The sequence below is a fragment of the Neophocaena asiaeorientalis genome, unplaced genomic scaffold, assembly GCF_003031525.2.
Source record: "Neophocaena asiaeorientalis asiaeorientalis breed wild unplaced genomic scaffold, Neophocaena_asiaeorientalis_V1.1 scaffold123, whole genome shotgun sequence".
Classification (NCBI taxonomy): domain Eukaryota; kingdom Metazoa; phylum Chordata; class Mammalia; order Artiodactyla; family Phocoenidae; genus Neophocaena; species Neophocaena asiaeorientalis.
Genome location: NW_020173666.1, coordinates 11068088 through 11085290, shown reverse-complemented (window position 1 = coordinate 11085290; position 17203 = coordinate 11068088). Strand labels below are relative to the sequence as shown.

The following is a 17203-nucleotide window of genomic DNA, read 5'->3' as shown; positions in this document are numbered from 1 at the left end:
GCAACACAGCTGCCCCTTTTCAACAGATCTGAAGGACACACCCTGTTTCCCCTTCCCTGAAAAGGCTGATGAATGGCCAAAAGGGAAAGATAACTGTGGACTCAAATCAGGGCTGGTGTCAAGATCCTTACCCCCTATTGGGTCACTGGCCCACACCCACTCTCTCTAAAGCATAAGGTACAACCACCAAAATATAGCTTAAGTCTAAGTTTTTTCCATGGCTAGTCCTGAGAGCTCGGGGTGGGATATATAGATATATCACGCCAGCTTTAGCGTTCCTCCCCACTAACACTCTGAAGGAACTAGACAGATTATGGATTTATCCTTTTTCTCCTGAAAAACACATCTCCAATTTTATAATGTACTCAAGCCAAGAGGTACAAGAAAAACAAATCGTATAAATTTTGCCACAAGAGATAAATTGGAGTGGCTATAATTATTAAGTCATTTATTGTAATGTTTGTATTGTAAAATTTAAGCCATCATCAATCTCACCAATTAACCTTAAGTCCAAATCTTATAACCCAAAGATTAGCAATCTTCTCCCATAAAAACAAACAACAGGAAAACGCCAAATTACAAAACAAAATGTCATTTATTCCTCAAAACAAAATAATAAATTGATAAAATATACTCTCTTTACAACTCAACTATTTGCTTTACTAAATGGCTTTCATCCTACAATATATAATATGCTTACAAAATAATTACTTTTAAAAATTACTGCGAAATGAAAATGGTTCAATAAGCTACTCATTTGGACAAAATTGCTGAATTTATAATTGTGACATTTGAGCAAGTTATAGAAAAAAATAGCCAATCATTCATTTGTGTAACAGGATGCCTAATTTAGGCCCTGGATAATCATCCCAAGTAACATGAAAAAACGTAACATTATAAAAACCCAGAAAACCCATATTTTGGCATCATTATTCATTATTTTCTCAGGAGTATATGTTCCTTTATAGAATATTTCCTTTTACAAAATAATAGGGGAAAAGTGATATTCCTTCTTTAATAAATGTTTTTTGCATTATTTAATAATTACATAACCTCATTTCTCCCTCCAATCTTGATAGTAAGGAACGCAGCCTTAAATTTAATCATTATTTCTGGTACTGCATTATCATCGTTTGCTTGTGTCTACCTTTTAAAAACATTTTTTAAAACTTTGTATTCTGCTTTGAGTAGTCTCAGTTTATACAAATGTTTTACAGTAGGTCAGCTCAAACCCTTTTTAGAAGCAGCCAGGTTATAAATTCTATATAAAAATATCATAGGAAATGAAAACCTTCTGTCACAACAGGACTCTTTGAGTTAAAAGTGGCCATTGGTATATTTAAAAGTAAACAAATTTATTTATAATTCATAGGGACACATGTTGAAAGACATCCAAGCTCTTTTTTTAAACACTTTTATAGATGAAAAAAATCCATATTCTTAAATTTGGCCATTAAGTTATACAGTATCTGGGTCATATTTTATATCGGAATGCCACAGTATAAAAACATTCAGTCCAAGGCCAAAAAATGTATTAATTACATTAAACTTTATATATTTTAATAAGAAACTATGTTTGTAATGTTTATAGGTAAAGTCAGAAGTAAAACAGGCGATGGTCAGTATAATACACAAAGGATATGACAAGATAGTCAATAAAATGTTGGAAAAAGGAAAATATCAAATCTATTTACAACTGTAAAGTCATATTCATTTCCTCTATGATTTGTCCAGGTACCTTTTCACTAGCTTCCATTGCTGGCTAAATATAGTTGACTTATGAATTAACCACTTGCAGAAGTGCCCTATTTAGGATATATACTTTAAACATCAATTAATACAACTGTCTAAAAGAGCAACACTAAAAAACCGGGTGTTTCTCCCCTACAAAATACCACCTGACTCACAACAACATATATTTATTTAACATCACTGAAATCAGTTGAGATGAAAAAAGGCAGAATTCAAAAAGGTATTATTTCCTACATCGATATAATTATTTAGGCATGTCTAGATAGATAGATAGATAGGGTGTGTGTATGTATTTGACTTAAAAGGATATCTTGTTATTTTACCTGCAGTCACGCACTAAAGATGTGTCATCAGTCACACCTGGTTTTTCCTGGATGACTACTAGGGTTCACACAGTTCTCTCAGAAATCTGAAAATCCTTTGTGAAATCTAAGGAGTTCTAAAAAGCAGACTTCACTGCTAGCAAAGTAGATTTCTACCCATGCCTTTGCTTATGCCTTCTTTTTCTTTTCTCTCTCTTCTTTTAGGTGATTTTATTTCTCACTGATAGTACACAAGCTGGAAGGAGCAAGGAAAAAGTAAACTCCAATCACTGCAGCTGTTTAGTTAACTACATTGTTATAGTTAACTAAAAAAAACCCATATAAAACCAGTGACCACCATTACATTTTTGAATTATCAATATATTTCAATTGTCTAAACTATTCATCTGTAATTTTTCCTTAGTAGTTAGCCATGAGATGAACCCTAGAGGATTTTGTCTCTTCATCCCCATCCTAGCCCTCCCCCAATAATTCAGTCTGCAGTACTTAAACCAAAAATTACCCGCAGTCATGCACTAAAGATGTGCGAAATGCAATTTCAAAGCAGAAGGAGGGCAAACAAAGGCTAAGAAGTTGACATTTATTGAGCACCTACACAGGTCACAAGTACTACACAAGAGGTTTTATATGTGTTATATCTCTGGTGATGCAGAGGGGTCAAGGGAAGTACCAGGCAGTCACACTGAATTGATGGCAAGTGTGAACGTGCTGTGTCAACCATAATAACATGCATAATTAGGTACACTTTTCAAAATCTGATATCTCAAAACAGGGCCAAAGTCTAGTCAAAGATGACTAGAACTTTATTATTTTGTCTTCATCCCTATAAAAATAGAAAGTGCAAATTAAGTCAGGAAAAAAGTAGTAAAAATAATAAAATTCCTCATGAAGCCACTCAAGAAAGCCAGCGTGATCGTTACTCTATCAAGCCAAGTGATCACAAAAGTACTGGCAAACAGTGTTCTCCTTTTTCTAAAACCACTAGCGCTGATAATATGTGATTAAAAGCCACTTGAATGTCTTGTATAAAAGGTGAATATAATTTTGATATAGCCATCACTGCTCTTATACTTTCAAATATTTAAGACTTCCAGAAAATGACAAATCATTTCCTTGAAATAACACATACTGAAAGTATGAATTCTGCAGATTCTATAGATGGTTCTCTGAAGGTAAAATGAGATAATATGTTAAAATATTTTAAATAACAGGCATCCTGAACACAGACCTGTTTTCTTGTTGATCTCTTATTGCTGAATTGTTATAGGAAAGAACAAACACTAATAAGCTAGTGAAATAATTAAATTTTTATTTTTATTTCATTACAGCTAATATAAAATTTTAAACAAAGGAGGTAATCAATAAATGATTGTTAAATGCAATTGAAATTTTCTGTATAAAGCGAAATCTTGTGCCTTTATAGTGGATATCAACATTTAGGCATGCTAGCTCAGAAAAGCCTAAATGTAGTGAACACTTGGGGAAATTTGCACACATTCATATTTATTCAAGGACACTCATGATTTTAATCAAAATTGGTAGAACGGTTTTATTTTTTAAAAAAAGAAGGACTTTAGGTTTAACAAAGTTTACAAGGACACTGAGGTGTACGCAGGAACAGGTATATGCAGACAGCTGCTACAATGGAATGAGCTACAGACTCACTGTAACTCCACTGCTGTCGAACTTTGAGGCAAGTTTCCTGCCATTTTTGAGTCTCTATTTTCACATCTGGGAAACAGAATTTTTAAAAATCTGAATCAAATTAAATACGTAAAAATACACACTTTTTTTTTTTTGTGGTACGCGGGCCTCTCACTGTTGTGGGCTCTCCCGTTGTGGAGCACAGTCTCCGGACGCGCAGGCTCAGCGGCCATGGCTCACCGGGCCCAGCCGCTCCGCGGCATGTGGGATCCTCCCGGACCGGGGCACGAACCCGCGTCCCCTACATCGGCAGGCGGACTCTCAACCACTGCGCCACCAGGGAAGCCCAAAAATACAAACATTTTAAGAACTCATTTATATTAAACTTTTGCTCTGCATGTAGGAAGTGAAATTACGCTTTAAAAATGGAAGAAAAAAGTGGGGAGGGGCTTGATTTAAAAACAAACAAACAAACAAGAGAGTATCCCTTCAGAGTGCACAGTTATCTCCCTGAGGTCCCATTTCCTCTGCTGGGATTCAAATGTATCACAGAAATTCATGGTGCTTAAAGGGGTAAACGATTTCTAAAATAGAACGTCTTTCAAAAACAGCATGTTAAAACTAGATTCCCTGCCCCCTCCCACAGTCACCCTAAAAGAAGGTAAAAAAAAAACAACACACACACACAAGACATAAATTTGTATACTAGGCTCACAAACCCATATACTCAAAATAAGTTTCAGAAAAGAAGAAATTATGAGATAACTAAGGAATGTTCCTCCAAAACGAATTGGTGCAACAAGAACAAAGTCTAAATCATTCAAAAGTAAACCAAACAACACAATATAAAGTAACCCGTCCCTACCCAAAGAAAGGAACATTTTAGGATATAAACTTACTGCACTACCTTAAAAGCAAAGATGATGAGACCAGCCACGAATGCCAATTGAAAAAAAAAATAATAAAGTTTCTTCTATTTCTTGAGACTGTACTCTTGTCTTATTCCAATTAGAGTTAGAAACTCTCTGGAATGATCTGCTGAGTTGTTTATACAAACTCTGCTATGATATTCTTCAAATCATCTCCAAGAATTTAAATGAAATGTAAAGTTATAGCCAATGCAATCATTCTTTTAACATCAATTCCTATTTATGACAGTATTTTAACCCATGTAAAGAACTATACAAAAAATAAGGCTTTGGTAGCAAAGATGAATTGCTTCCTTTTAGGAGTTTTAGAATTCCAGCACAGTTATTCAGGACTTGCCTTTTAATCTCATAAAATCTCTGGGTATTCTTTTCTCCGCAAACCAACTCCCCACCACCATTTCCCTGTGTTTGTCACCAACACCACCATACCTCCTGGTCATTTAGTTTAAAAACTTAAAAGCATCTACCATTCATCCCTCCCTTTATTTCCACAACTTTCTCCCTCTGTGTTCTCACTGCTATCACTTTTTAATAATCTGACTCAACCTCATTATTGAGATAATACAATAGCTCTAAACTTGTCTCCCTGTCTCCAGCAGTAATAAAAGCATTTTGAAAAATGAACGCTTTTCATAACTAAAAGGCATGGTACAATTCACTTGTCTTGGTAACCTAAAAGTCCCAGACGTTCAAAAAATAGAAGAATGGGGTGGGATGTGGCTTTGAGCAGGCAAAACAGATGTCAGGAAGTCCTGTCTTTAAAGTTCATGTGCTCTACCTAGGATATTCACTAAAAATCATACTCTGGGCATATTTATTCTTCTTTTACTAGCAGTTTCTAGTAACAACTGAAAATTTTATTTATATAAAACATGACATTTTATAATGGTACCAAATAAATTATTTTATATATATAATAAATATATTATTATTTTGAAGCCAAATTTTCTCCAGATACAGATACTTACAAAAGACCAGCTACATATTTTTAGTGTCAGAAGGTACTAAGTGGCTCACTGCACGCAACCACCCAAACCCAGGGGGAAAATAAAGACTAATGAAGATCCCTACTTACATTAGAAAATTTTGAAAAAGAACAAAGAGTATCAGTATCAGGGCAGGTTTCAGATGGGGGCAGGATAATGCTGTACTGTCCTGTCACTCAATGGCCTCCAGGTTCACTCATTCTAGCCTACTTTGAGAGAAGACATTTACCTGTGGATCAGGTATAGTCTATGCCACCGCCTCAATGAACACCATTTTGTGCTTTGATAGAAAGAGAAGTAGGCACTTCCCTGGAGGTCCAGCGGTTGAGACTCCCCACTCCCAACGCAGGGGGCCTGGGTTCGATCCCTGGTCAGGGAGCTGGATCGTGCATGCCGCAACTAAGGATCCCGCACACCACAATGAAGATCCCGAGTGCCAAAACTAAGATCCAGTGCAGCCAAATAAATATTAAAAAAAAAGAAAGAAAGAAAGAGAAGTAAAATAACAAGTAAAAGTAAGACTTGTCACATAGCATTCTACCCAGATCAAGACAGCGAGCTCCAAAGACTTAAAAGGCACACAGAAACAAACTATAGATATGCAAGGGGCATTAAAACTGGTTTGGGTAAAAAGAAATGGTGGTTTTTATGTCCCTGGGTTGCTAATATTTCCACTGGTGGTATATTTCAGTTTAAAAAGCAAAGAGTTATTATGCAATTACTTTACAATATACAAATGTAAACCTGGAGGGTCAAAAGTAAATAGAGACCTCAGGTGTAGGCCATCAGGACCTTCCTTCCACCAGCATAAAATTAAAATCCACTCACACCTGATCATCTTGGTTCAGAAAACTGTCCCTGCTGGGTTCCCGCTGGTGCAGCAGGAAAAGGCATTAGACTGTGCGTTACAAAGCCAAGATTTCATTGTCCTGCAGCTTCCTTATTTGTCTTTTCTACCCCCCACTTTAGCAGGAGGCCATAAAAGTTACCTGGAATATGTACTTTTCAACTTCTCACATGGACTTTTCTTCTCCCCAGGCTTCCCCATACATCAGACTCCCAAACTGATCCCATGGGGAGAGAGGGGAACCTCTGCAATCCCTGAGATGTTGGAGACGGAGTCCACAAGAAAGCCCACGGCTCCCGTATGACCTAAAGAATAAGGCTAGGCGCTCAACTAGGCAACCCCAAATCCTTAAATACGTTCAAAGGCAAATGGCTCCTAAGAATATGGGAGAGGGGCCACCAAGGGTATACACAAGCTGTTACTGAAGATTTCAAGATGGCTGCACTTCTCTCATTCAACATCTCACTGAAAGCAAAGAGTTCATTTTGTCAGTGCTTTTCTTATATACTAACAAACAAAGCCTTTAACGTAAAATCTAGGAGTCGGAACATGCCCTAACGTTCATTTTTCAGACAAGGACACACACGTCCTGAGAAGTGACATGAATCGCTCAAGACCAGAACCCTGGCTGAGACTTAATCCTGCCTCTGCCATACAGCATCATCATTACAACAGGTCTCCAGGTCAATACATATCATTTTATCAAAACAAAGTCATCATTCCTTCCATACAAGTCATTATAAGCCGTTCACTTTCATTTCTGTGAGAAGGGGGGAAAAAAGGCAAGTGATATAAAATGCTTCTAATGAATCATTTTTATAATGATCTGATAGTAAAAATGTTACAGTTAACTATTTCTATCAGTCCAGTCTAATAATCAGGTACTATTTAAAACAAGAGAACTCTAGAAAATTAGCTATCAATAAATGAATACTAAAAACTATGGGTGTAATTTTAGAATTAATGTTCTCACACACGCTGAATGGGGACAACATGCACAGAGGCACACAGCACGCAGATCCCACTGCAAACGAACACTACTCTGAACACTTTAAAAAGTCAACGACAGCCCGGTGATGAAATAAAGGGGAAAAACGCACACACCACAATCTAACAGTGGATAAAAATGCAGGTCGTATGGGAAGAGACAACAATAGTACCTGGAAACTTTTTTTTTTTTGAATAGAATGCATTATGAAGAAAAGTGGTTGAGAAAGCTTAGTCACTTTTTTGTGGCTTAAAGCTTTTTTCCCCTCTTTTATTCCAGGCTTAAACAAAGTTCAGTGGGGCATCAAACCGCCTGTTTTAAATTACAGTCTGTATTTTAAAATAGAATGCATGCACGGCATGTTCCTGAAGCTAGGGGGTGGGAGTGTTATTCACGGAAAATTGAAGGCTTGTTGAGTCAATAATCTTCTTTCACACAGTAACAATTTTCAGCTAAAATTTCTTGACCCAAACAAAGGAAAACGAGACCATTCAGTTATTTTACAATTTACCAAAGGCAAAGAAAAAAGATGAGAAAGAGAGAGACACCTCTAAAATTTTACATTGTGAAGGAAAAATAGAAAGTTTTGCTCTCAGGTAAGAACCTTCTCTACATGTATTTATTTCCTCTCCTAAACTGACAGTTAATATTCAAAATAGTTCCTTCCCGTTCAAAAGAAAAATAAAAGCAATTAACCAGTCCACAAATGCTACTCTGAGCTCCTGTTGGTTATGTATCTCTTGTTACATGCTACAGATATGTGCCTTCAGTTACATACAAAGTGGAAATCTGCAAACTAAAATTTACTTCCCAGCTAACTTGGATAATGTAAAGTAAAATGCATTCAACTCAACGTCTTACAGTGGCCATGCCTGTATAATCTGGAGGAAGCCCGCTACCCCTTCTAGATGCCAGTGAACAGGAGAAGCACCAGGAAGAAAAGGAGGCGGCTTTCTGGCTCAACATGCCAAGAACTGCCATCTGTGGAAACTGAAACGGCAGGTTAAAATATGAAAAGGTACCTCTTGAACATCACTCGTTTTTTCGTTCTAGCATAAAAAATTAAAATTAAAACTCGAAGGAGCTACGCTGCTGCTAACTGTCCTACTGGAGCCCCCATGCCCACACGTGAGAATCCCTCACACACACGGCTCTTTGTGGTTTGTACTAAAGCCCAACACTGCTGCTCACCCTCTTGTGCTCAGAGACGACCCTCTGGTAAAAGAGGCTTATGTCCAGGTATGGTTCTGCGGCTATTTGCATTCAGACCTGACAGTTACGTGCACCCCAGCCTGTGAGGCCACAGAGGAGGCTCCATGGCCTCTCACAGGTCATCTGAAGAGCCGAAAGGTTGGTCAAAACCTTCCAGTCTCCCATTTGTTACAGCAAAATTTGTATGCTGACTTTCCTATTAGCCAGGAATATCTGCATTTATCATCGCTTACTTAATGAGCCTCATTTATCAACTACAGATCATAGTTATCCTTCTATTATCAAAACCAATATCCTGAAAATCAGTTATGTTTCAGCCTCTCTTCATCTCCAATTTTGTCTAGTGTCTATTTTTTACAGTACTCCTTCATTATTTTTTTTTTGGAATTGACAGTCCCATAAAATGGGTTAAAATTCATTTCCCCCATATTTTAAATGGAAAGCTTCAGGATATTATGTACAAAGGTCTACAGGAGGTGCTTAGTTCAAATGTGTTTTTAAAAATTCAATGAATTTCTGAAAATAATGCATCACCACTAAGCAAATACCTCAGCTATAATGAATTAAGAATTATCCACCTATTTCAAGAGGACTGAAAGATCTCAAATTAGAAACACTCTGCACACAAACATTCGAGTTATTTAAAAACAAACTATAGTTCTTTTTAAATATTAATTTATTCAAGATTTCCATATATTTAGCCTGCTGTAACCTGGAAGAAATCCAAACTGGTAAGGTTTTATTGAACATCCATTTACAGAACAAATATTTCAGTGGAAGATGGTTTTGAAAGAGACAGAAACATACCTTCCCACTTCCTACGACTTCTTACCTTGCTCAAGGTTCGAGTATTTCCCCTATTTTCAAAATATCACAAAAATACTCTGGGGGATAAAATTACAGAATATCACATCTTAAAGAAATAATCCATGTGGGAAAATAAACATCTGTCAGAGTCACTATCACTTTCCCTAAATTAGGACTTTCAAGTAAGGTCTTTTCATATTTCTCTCAAACTGAATCCAAAAAGAACTGTCGTCTCCATATAGGATAGACCAGAGACTAAAATTACATTTGCAAATTATGGTAAATCCTAGGTAAGAAACGGAATGTTGTACGCTCCATTTAACACTTCTCCAAGATATCAAAATGTGTCTGTACCTTCAGTTTCAAAGTTATGCAAATGGTTAACTGCGTCTGCAGATGCTCTCGCTGACAAGACACACCCTTCAGAGAACCTCCTGCTCCATTCACCAGGTGCCCACTTTTTAAGACTTCCATGACTTCAAGACTCAACATACCCTGACAACATTTAGGAAACACTGATTAACAGACAGCTGATGTCTTCAGCAGCACACGGGGATTATCACTGCTTGAACACTGAGAGAAGAGGGACAACAGTTTAAATTTCTCTTTTTACTAACTTAGAATTTTTTAAATGTTCAGGACGATTTGAGAACGATCTATCAACAGAAGACAGTTACACTCTTAACCTTTTCATGACAACCACTTAATTCAAGCTCAAGATAAAAATTGAAAAAAGTTTGGAAAAAGTTCATTCAGCAGCCAAACATCTAATTCTTACCTGGTAGATTTTAACTTTTGCAAAAACCTGACAACGAACAGGTTAAGATCGTCTTAACAATTTGTATTCTTAGATGGATTGAGAACTTGGTAAAGGCAAAACCCAGTCAAAAACTGCTCCGCCTAGCTTTTCCAATAGTTGCTAATTGTTCATAGGAACTCTATTATCAAATCCACACACTTAAAATGTCCCTATTAACATATCATCTTTCATACATGCTTCCAAAGTACATGACCATTTACCCCTAACCCAACATGCGTCATTAAAGATTTATAAAACAAACACACACACAGAAGTATTCTTTTTCAATAAAGGGAAATCATTGCATGCTCTGTTGCTAATACCTAACTCCCAAAGAATATTCTTGGTAATAACAGTTTTTCAACCATTCTCTTTCAGGCTTCCAATATCCTGTTTAACACCCTCTATTTCAAAGAACAACCAGCATATACCACCTCCTTCCTTTCACAAAGGGGAAAAAGAATACGTTTTATCTAAACCTCAATACTTCCTTCTAATTGCAAGCTCAACCAAAGTGCCATAAGCACTGTTCCACAGGACATTTAGGGTTTTTACTAAACTTGGACAGATCAAACCCTTTTCATGTCAACCTTTTTAAATGCTTCCTATTTAAGAAAGAAAGGGTCAGAAAGAGGTTTTCAATGACCTGATGGGCCTTCGCAAAGGCCTTTAGAATATGACTGATCATACTCTGTATCTCAGGTAAACAGAATAACGGACCTGCTATCTGAAATACAAACCGGTGGCAGGTCTCTCTGAAGAAAAAAACAAATAAGTTATTTCTAAACTGAGGAGTATCAGCAACTCTTCAGATCCCTGGAGGAGAAAGCACGATTTGCTTAGAACAAGGAAGTTACGGTAAATCCTAGGAAAGAAACGGAATGTTGTACGCTCCATTTAACACTTCTCCAAGTTATCAAAGTGTGCCTGTACCTTCAGTTTCAAAGTTATGCAAATGGTAAACTGTGTCTGCAGATGCTTTAGAATAATAGTATAAACATGTATTTACTGTATTCACTGAAATCATGATTACTGTTTGTCAATTTATTCACTTTTACAATTAAAAATATACATTATGGTGTTCCAGCGCATAAGACTCTGTGCTCCCAATACAGGGGGCCCAGGTTCGACCCCTGGTTGCGAAACTAGATCCCGCACGCATGCCACAACTATGAGCATGCATGTCGCAACTAAAAGATCCCGCATGCCACAGCGAAGAGCCTGCGTGCCACAACTAAGACCCAGCGCAGTCTAAATAAATAAATAAATATTTTTCTTAAAAAATATACATTACTAAGAAAAGAATGTTTCACACTACTTTTAGATTAATTATACAAAAGTGCCCACTTTTTCTTCTCTTGAAGGTTAAGGTTACCAAAGTAAAACTCAAATGTCATTTTATAATAAAAGAAAATAGTTTTAAGAATAAAACCACCCTGCCAATACAGATACCACATTCATATAATCCTTTAGTATCAGTAGCATATGGAGAACATAGGCTCTCCTGATGTCAATTCAATACCTTGGAAAAGATCCTGTAAGCAATTAAAAGAAAATTCTGCAACTAGGGGAAGAATGTACTGAAAAATTCTTACATAAATTCTATTAGGAAAATACTTACTGAATAAAACATAATAAATACTGTGAAAAGATTCTAGTCTGTTGAGGGTGAGAGGGAGAGGCAAGACAATTATAAAAGTAACTGCAATAAAAGGATGACTAGTAAATGCCATAAGAGATGAAAAAGTTAAAAAAAGACTCAACAAAAAATGTATTAAATCACAGTTTGGGGGTCAGAGTGTAAATTGAGATATACTCAATGTTTATAAAATAAAGGAGTTGATAAGCTATAGCATTTGTTTAGACCTTCCACTGTATATTTTACTTAATGATGGCTTCACTTCGTATCAATATTAGAGGTAGAAAAAAACTATAGAATGTGCTCAGATTTTAAGTGATAATATTCCAAGGAGATAGAGTCAGTTCTTCAAGCTAATTTTTATGTCACATGCTATATGTTAAAATTTGTTAGTAATGGTAACACCAGTGATATGTAAGCTAATGAACCTCAACAGGGAGAAGGCTATATGATTAAGAGGTATAGAAAGCAGTAGACATTATTAAGGAAGATTTGTTCGGAGCTTAGGTCTGAGTGCATTAAGTGAAAAGCAAATATTACTGGTCACGGCACCAAGACAACAAGACGACAAATATTAAGTTATCAGTCATTGGCTTCGTGTGGATGAGCTGAAGAACTCGGTCAGATGGAAAACACAACTGCATTAGCGACTGAAGATCACCAAGAACTTAATGAAATGCAAATACAGACAAATACCAATTTAAACAATGGTGAGAGGACAACTTGCTGAGAGAAGCAAATTCTAGATCTAGCGTAAGAAAATGCCTTGATTTCTTGTAATGGAAAGTTAACTGTATAACAAAAACACACTACAGAAAATACCCCACATGCAGAAAAACATTACAAACTCTATCAATCTAACTCAACTTAAGCAAAAATTTAAGAAACAACTACTTAAGAAGCTTCCTTCTTATAGTCACATACATAATGGATAAAGATTTGATTATACATTAGAATCATTTTTACCACATATTTTTAAACATACAGATAAGACCCACAGTTTCCTTGGTTCAAAATTACAAAACGAGAGATTACAAATATGATGGATGGCCTTTAACCTTAAGTAAAAAGACAAAATTTGCATCACTAACACTTGAAAAGGAAAAAACACAGCAGAAATCTACAAAAGACCTAATAAATTCAGACGTGATAACAAATACAGTTTCATGGTACTTATAGAATCAATTTATCCAAGTTAAGAGTAAAAATACATATTAGAGCCATATAGAATACCAACAAATCTCTCCCCAAAACTGTAATTACCTTTGTTTTATATAACATATTGATGCAGTGTCTATATCAATAAAAATATATTTCTAAATTCTATATAGAAAAACTTTCTACACAAACAAAACCTGTTGAAAGGAAAGTGGAACACCAAAATTCATTTAAATAAAGCCAATTTTCATCTTAACAGATTGGGGGCAGGAGGTTTAGTTAGGTACAACCAACCAATCTACAATTTGTCCTTTATTCAGTAACTGATGCTTCTATGTACTCAGCATAAAACCTGGAAACTTTCCTCTCTAAAAAAAGATTATTGAAATGTTACTGAGTATATTGGTATGGTATGCGCCAAATGTCATGTATAACATTCTTTACAAATGCCGGTTCTCAAATGTTTAGAAGTAACATAATAAATCTCACTTAATGTAAACATGTTTGAAATTCAAATTCAAATCAAAATTAAAATCAGCATGCTATTTATCTGTGAGTTACAAAAACAAAAAGAAACCACCAATTAGGGCGTTTCTTTTTTTAATAGCTTCGTAAGAAAATTTATATTATGAGCAATCTTAAATCCCCTAGGGAAGGAAGGAAGATAAACATTAAAGAATAAAGTTAGCCATTATATGTATACAAATAGAACCATCCAAAAGACTTACACTGTTGAAGAATATATTGGTTCGCTTCCTAAAATACTCTGAGCTCCTTTTCCAGTAATCAACTTTGTACCATCCCAAAGCAGAACTCTTCAGTTTTCTGGGACTACCACACTTCATTCTCCCCCAGTTATGCTGTACAGTTAGCTGAAAGTCAACCATTGATTCCAAAGCAGAGCAATGAAAAGAAGCATAGCCTAGTAGGTGACACAGAAGTTCAAATGGATATGAAGAAAGCAGTACGCTGCAAACTATTCTTATAGCTACGTAGAAAATCGGTATCAATCTTTAACAAATTCTCCAACCTGTAAAACAGTACACATCACCAGCCAACGACAAACCTAAAAAGTTGGGCTTATCTAAAACACTAAAAATCAATCCTGTGGTAAAAAAGTAGAATTCACTGTCAACCACTGCTCACCTTCCCATGAGTCAATTTAAATTTCCTAAAACCACAAGCCAATTTCCAAATGTTCAGCAAATGTTGCATTTATCAACAGCATTCACGTGCACTTGCGGATGCAGGTGTGCGCGCACGCACGCACACGCACACACGCACACACACACACCCCATGCTCACCAAGCTCTGAATTATCTGCTGAATAAAAAAGCTTACAGCTTAGAACACAAGAGTCCATTACCTTTTTCATTCCTTCAAAAACCAAATAACTAGATAATAAATATTCCAATGTGACTAAAAAACGACCACAGTAAATTTTACCCACTTCCCTCCATGGAAATAAAAGCTGTAAAAATTAGGGTTTCAAATACATGTGCATCAGATTCAAAGATATTACACATCCTGTAGCCATCACTTACCTTCTACTCTACGGCTACATATAACTTAAAAAGGGGTATGGTATGTGCCAAATGTCACGTATAACATTCTTTACAAATGCTGGCTCTCAAATGTTTAGAAGTAACATAATAAATCTTACTTAATGTAAACATGTTTAAGATTCAAATTAAAATCACGGCTAGTCTGAGTTCCTGTCTTAAATATGACTTCTTAATAGAGATTAAGCAATAACAATGTCTTCACATCAAAATATTTTAACAAGAAAATATATATAAAAATTTGTTTGCACAAATATATTCTTTGAATTTTTAAGGAATATCTCATTTAAATGAGGTTACCCATGGGGGGATAAAAAAAAAGAAAATTAAGCACAGGTGAACTACTTAAGGGCATTAACATGTAACCTATAATTTAGCTACTACTCTAGTCAATATATACCCAATAATTTGCTAATGGAAATACTTATAAGCTGTATTTTCCAATTTTAAACTAAAATACTTTCTTTTGGGTGAAAAAAGATTGTGTGACTTCTCGTTACATGAAGTCCCAGAAGAAATTCAAACTACCACTGGATGCTTTATCTCATTCTTTGCCAAATGGGAATTTCCTTTACATATAACTCCTATATAGATACCTCTGTTCTGAATCACTACCAGAAAGCAACAGGCTATGCAAAGCACAACTGTACAAAAGAAACACCTTTCTGCCACAAAACCTATCAGCCAAATATAAGCTTCCAACTGGACTTAGAGATACCTACAACACTGGACTCGGAGACACCTACAAATGAAATAGACTTATTCAGAACTACACAGCTCCTTTGAGAAGGAAACTGTAAAATAAAAATTAATAAATCACAAATATACCTGAAATCCATAAGCTTCTCCCCCAAGTCTCAATATAAAGTAGAATAAACAAAAACCAATGCTCTTTTTAGAAATCTGTAACTCACTGAATTTCCAAATCAGTACATTAATAGTCTTACTGGTAAACTTGATGGTCTTTCTTGTTGTATTAAGTTCAAGTCTTCATGGTTGGGTTTTCCAGGAGCCAGAGGAGGTTGAGACCTAGTTCCATAGCCTTCCTGAGACATATCCTAAACAAACACAAATATAAAGATATATCTCAGTGAGTTACAAGCTTCTTTGGTAATCAAGATGAAGCAAAGGCTTATCACAAAGTATCAACTCATCTTACATTTAAGCAGACATCTATGTTATAATTATCATTTCTGTAACACTTTCTCAAAAGCAAAAATAAAATACAAAAAGGCAGTGAATCATCAAGAGCAAAAATACATATAATTAACAATTAAATTTATTACACAACCATACAACCTAAAGACCATATTTGAGTTCTGCAGGAAGGTGACAGTCAGTAATAGAAGGGAAAGAAAGCCAGCTATAGCCAAACTCTCTTAAACCATAGCAAACCAAAAGCTCATGTTATTGTTTAATTCTGATTTTGGTTGAACCGTCTTTAACATTACCTTGAAAATGTGAAATAATTAATGAAAACTTTATTATCAACTGACTTTTAATATGCCCTCTCAGCAACCCACAAAACAACACAGTTATTAGGCTGACAGTATCCTGGGGTTTCTACAAAACCAATAAACACTCACGTATAGAATTTCATGTTCACGTGGCACAGTTACCAAAGAACCACAATAAAGAATAAAACGGCAGTGGGGAACAAAACACACTAAAAAAACCTACTGAAGTAGAGAAACTTATCAGTAACATGGCCTTTCTGGCATCCTGTCGAACACTTTTCCAGGAGGAATTCTGCACGGTTTCAGTATTATGCTGAAATAGAAACCAAATACCACACCAAACTTACTGTATGTCAGATCTCTAGCTGTTTAACTATGCATGCTCAGTTACTAAACATTCTACCCCCATTTACACCCGAAGTCAAACAGCAGGACAGAGTGTAAAATGCTTATTATAGCATGTCTTAATTGGCACTGAAAGTTGAAGAACCAGTTTCTGATTGGGAAGAAAAAAAAAGAATGGAAAATATCACTTAAAAATAAAATTCTCTCCTTCTTCCCTGTCAGTTTAAGTATGTGTTAGAATTAAAGAAACACAATATACAAGTTCTACTTCCCCTGTTAAATTCTCAAAATATTACTTTAAAAATTAATGGTAATGAGTTGAAACCCTATAAAAAGCTTCTGCTGCCCCACCCCTTTCTCATACAGTATACACTTAAAATGACACAGCTTCTTAAGCCAAGAAACTTTGGACCAATAGCTGGTACTGAAAGTACACAAGCTGTACAAACTAGACTTAACTAGCCAAGTGTTGGTGCAACCTGCCTTTAAACAGGCTCTGAAGCAAAGAGCATGCCAACAATCCAGCATTTCCCAAGCAACTCTTCTTCCTTTTACATAAACCCCCCAAACAACCAAGCAAGATATCTAACCTCTAACAGCAGTGCAGAATGCCCAGTCAGTACTATACTTTAGTAAGAGAATTACACTCAGTTGTCCAGGTTTCTATCTGATAACATTTAGTGAGGTCTCTGAGCACAGGCAGCCCAAGGATATTTAAAAGGGCAGCTCCTCAGTCTGGCTGCTAGCAGAGGTTA

At 35.9% G+C, this 17203-nt stretch overlaps 1 protein-coding gene across 3 annotated transcripts in view; it reads right to left on the bottom strand.

Moving 5' to 3' along the window:
* ARID1B (AT-rich interaction domain 1B) overlaps window positions 1-17203 on the bottom strand; it is a 364765-nt gene that overhangs the window by 248074 nt on the left and 99488 nt on the right. For all 3 annotated transcript variants that reach the window (XM_024747857.1, XM_024747856.1, XM_024747858.1), the window contains exon 3: window positions 15594-15704. In XM_024747857.1, the coding sequence (XP_024603625.1) occupies window positions 15594-15704 (111 nt within the window). The remainder of the gene's footprint in view (window positions 1-15593; window positions 15705-17203) is intronic.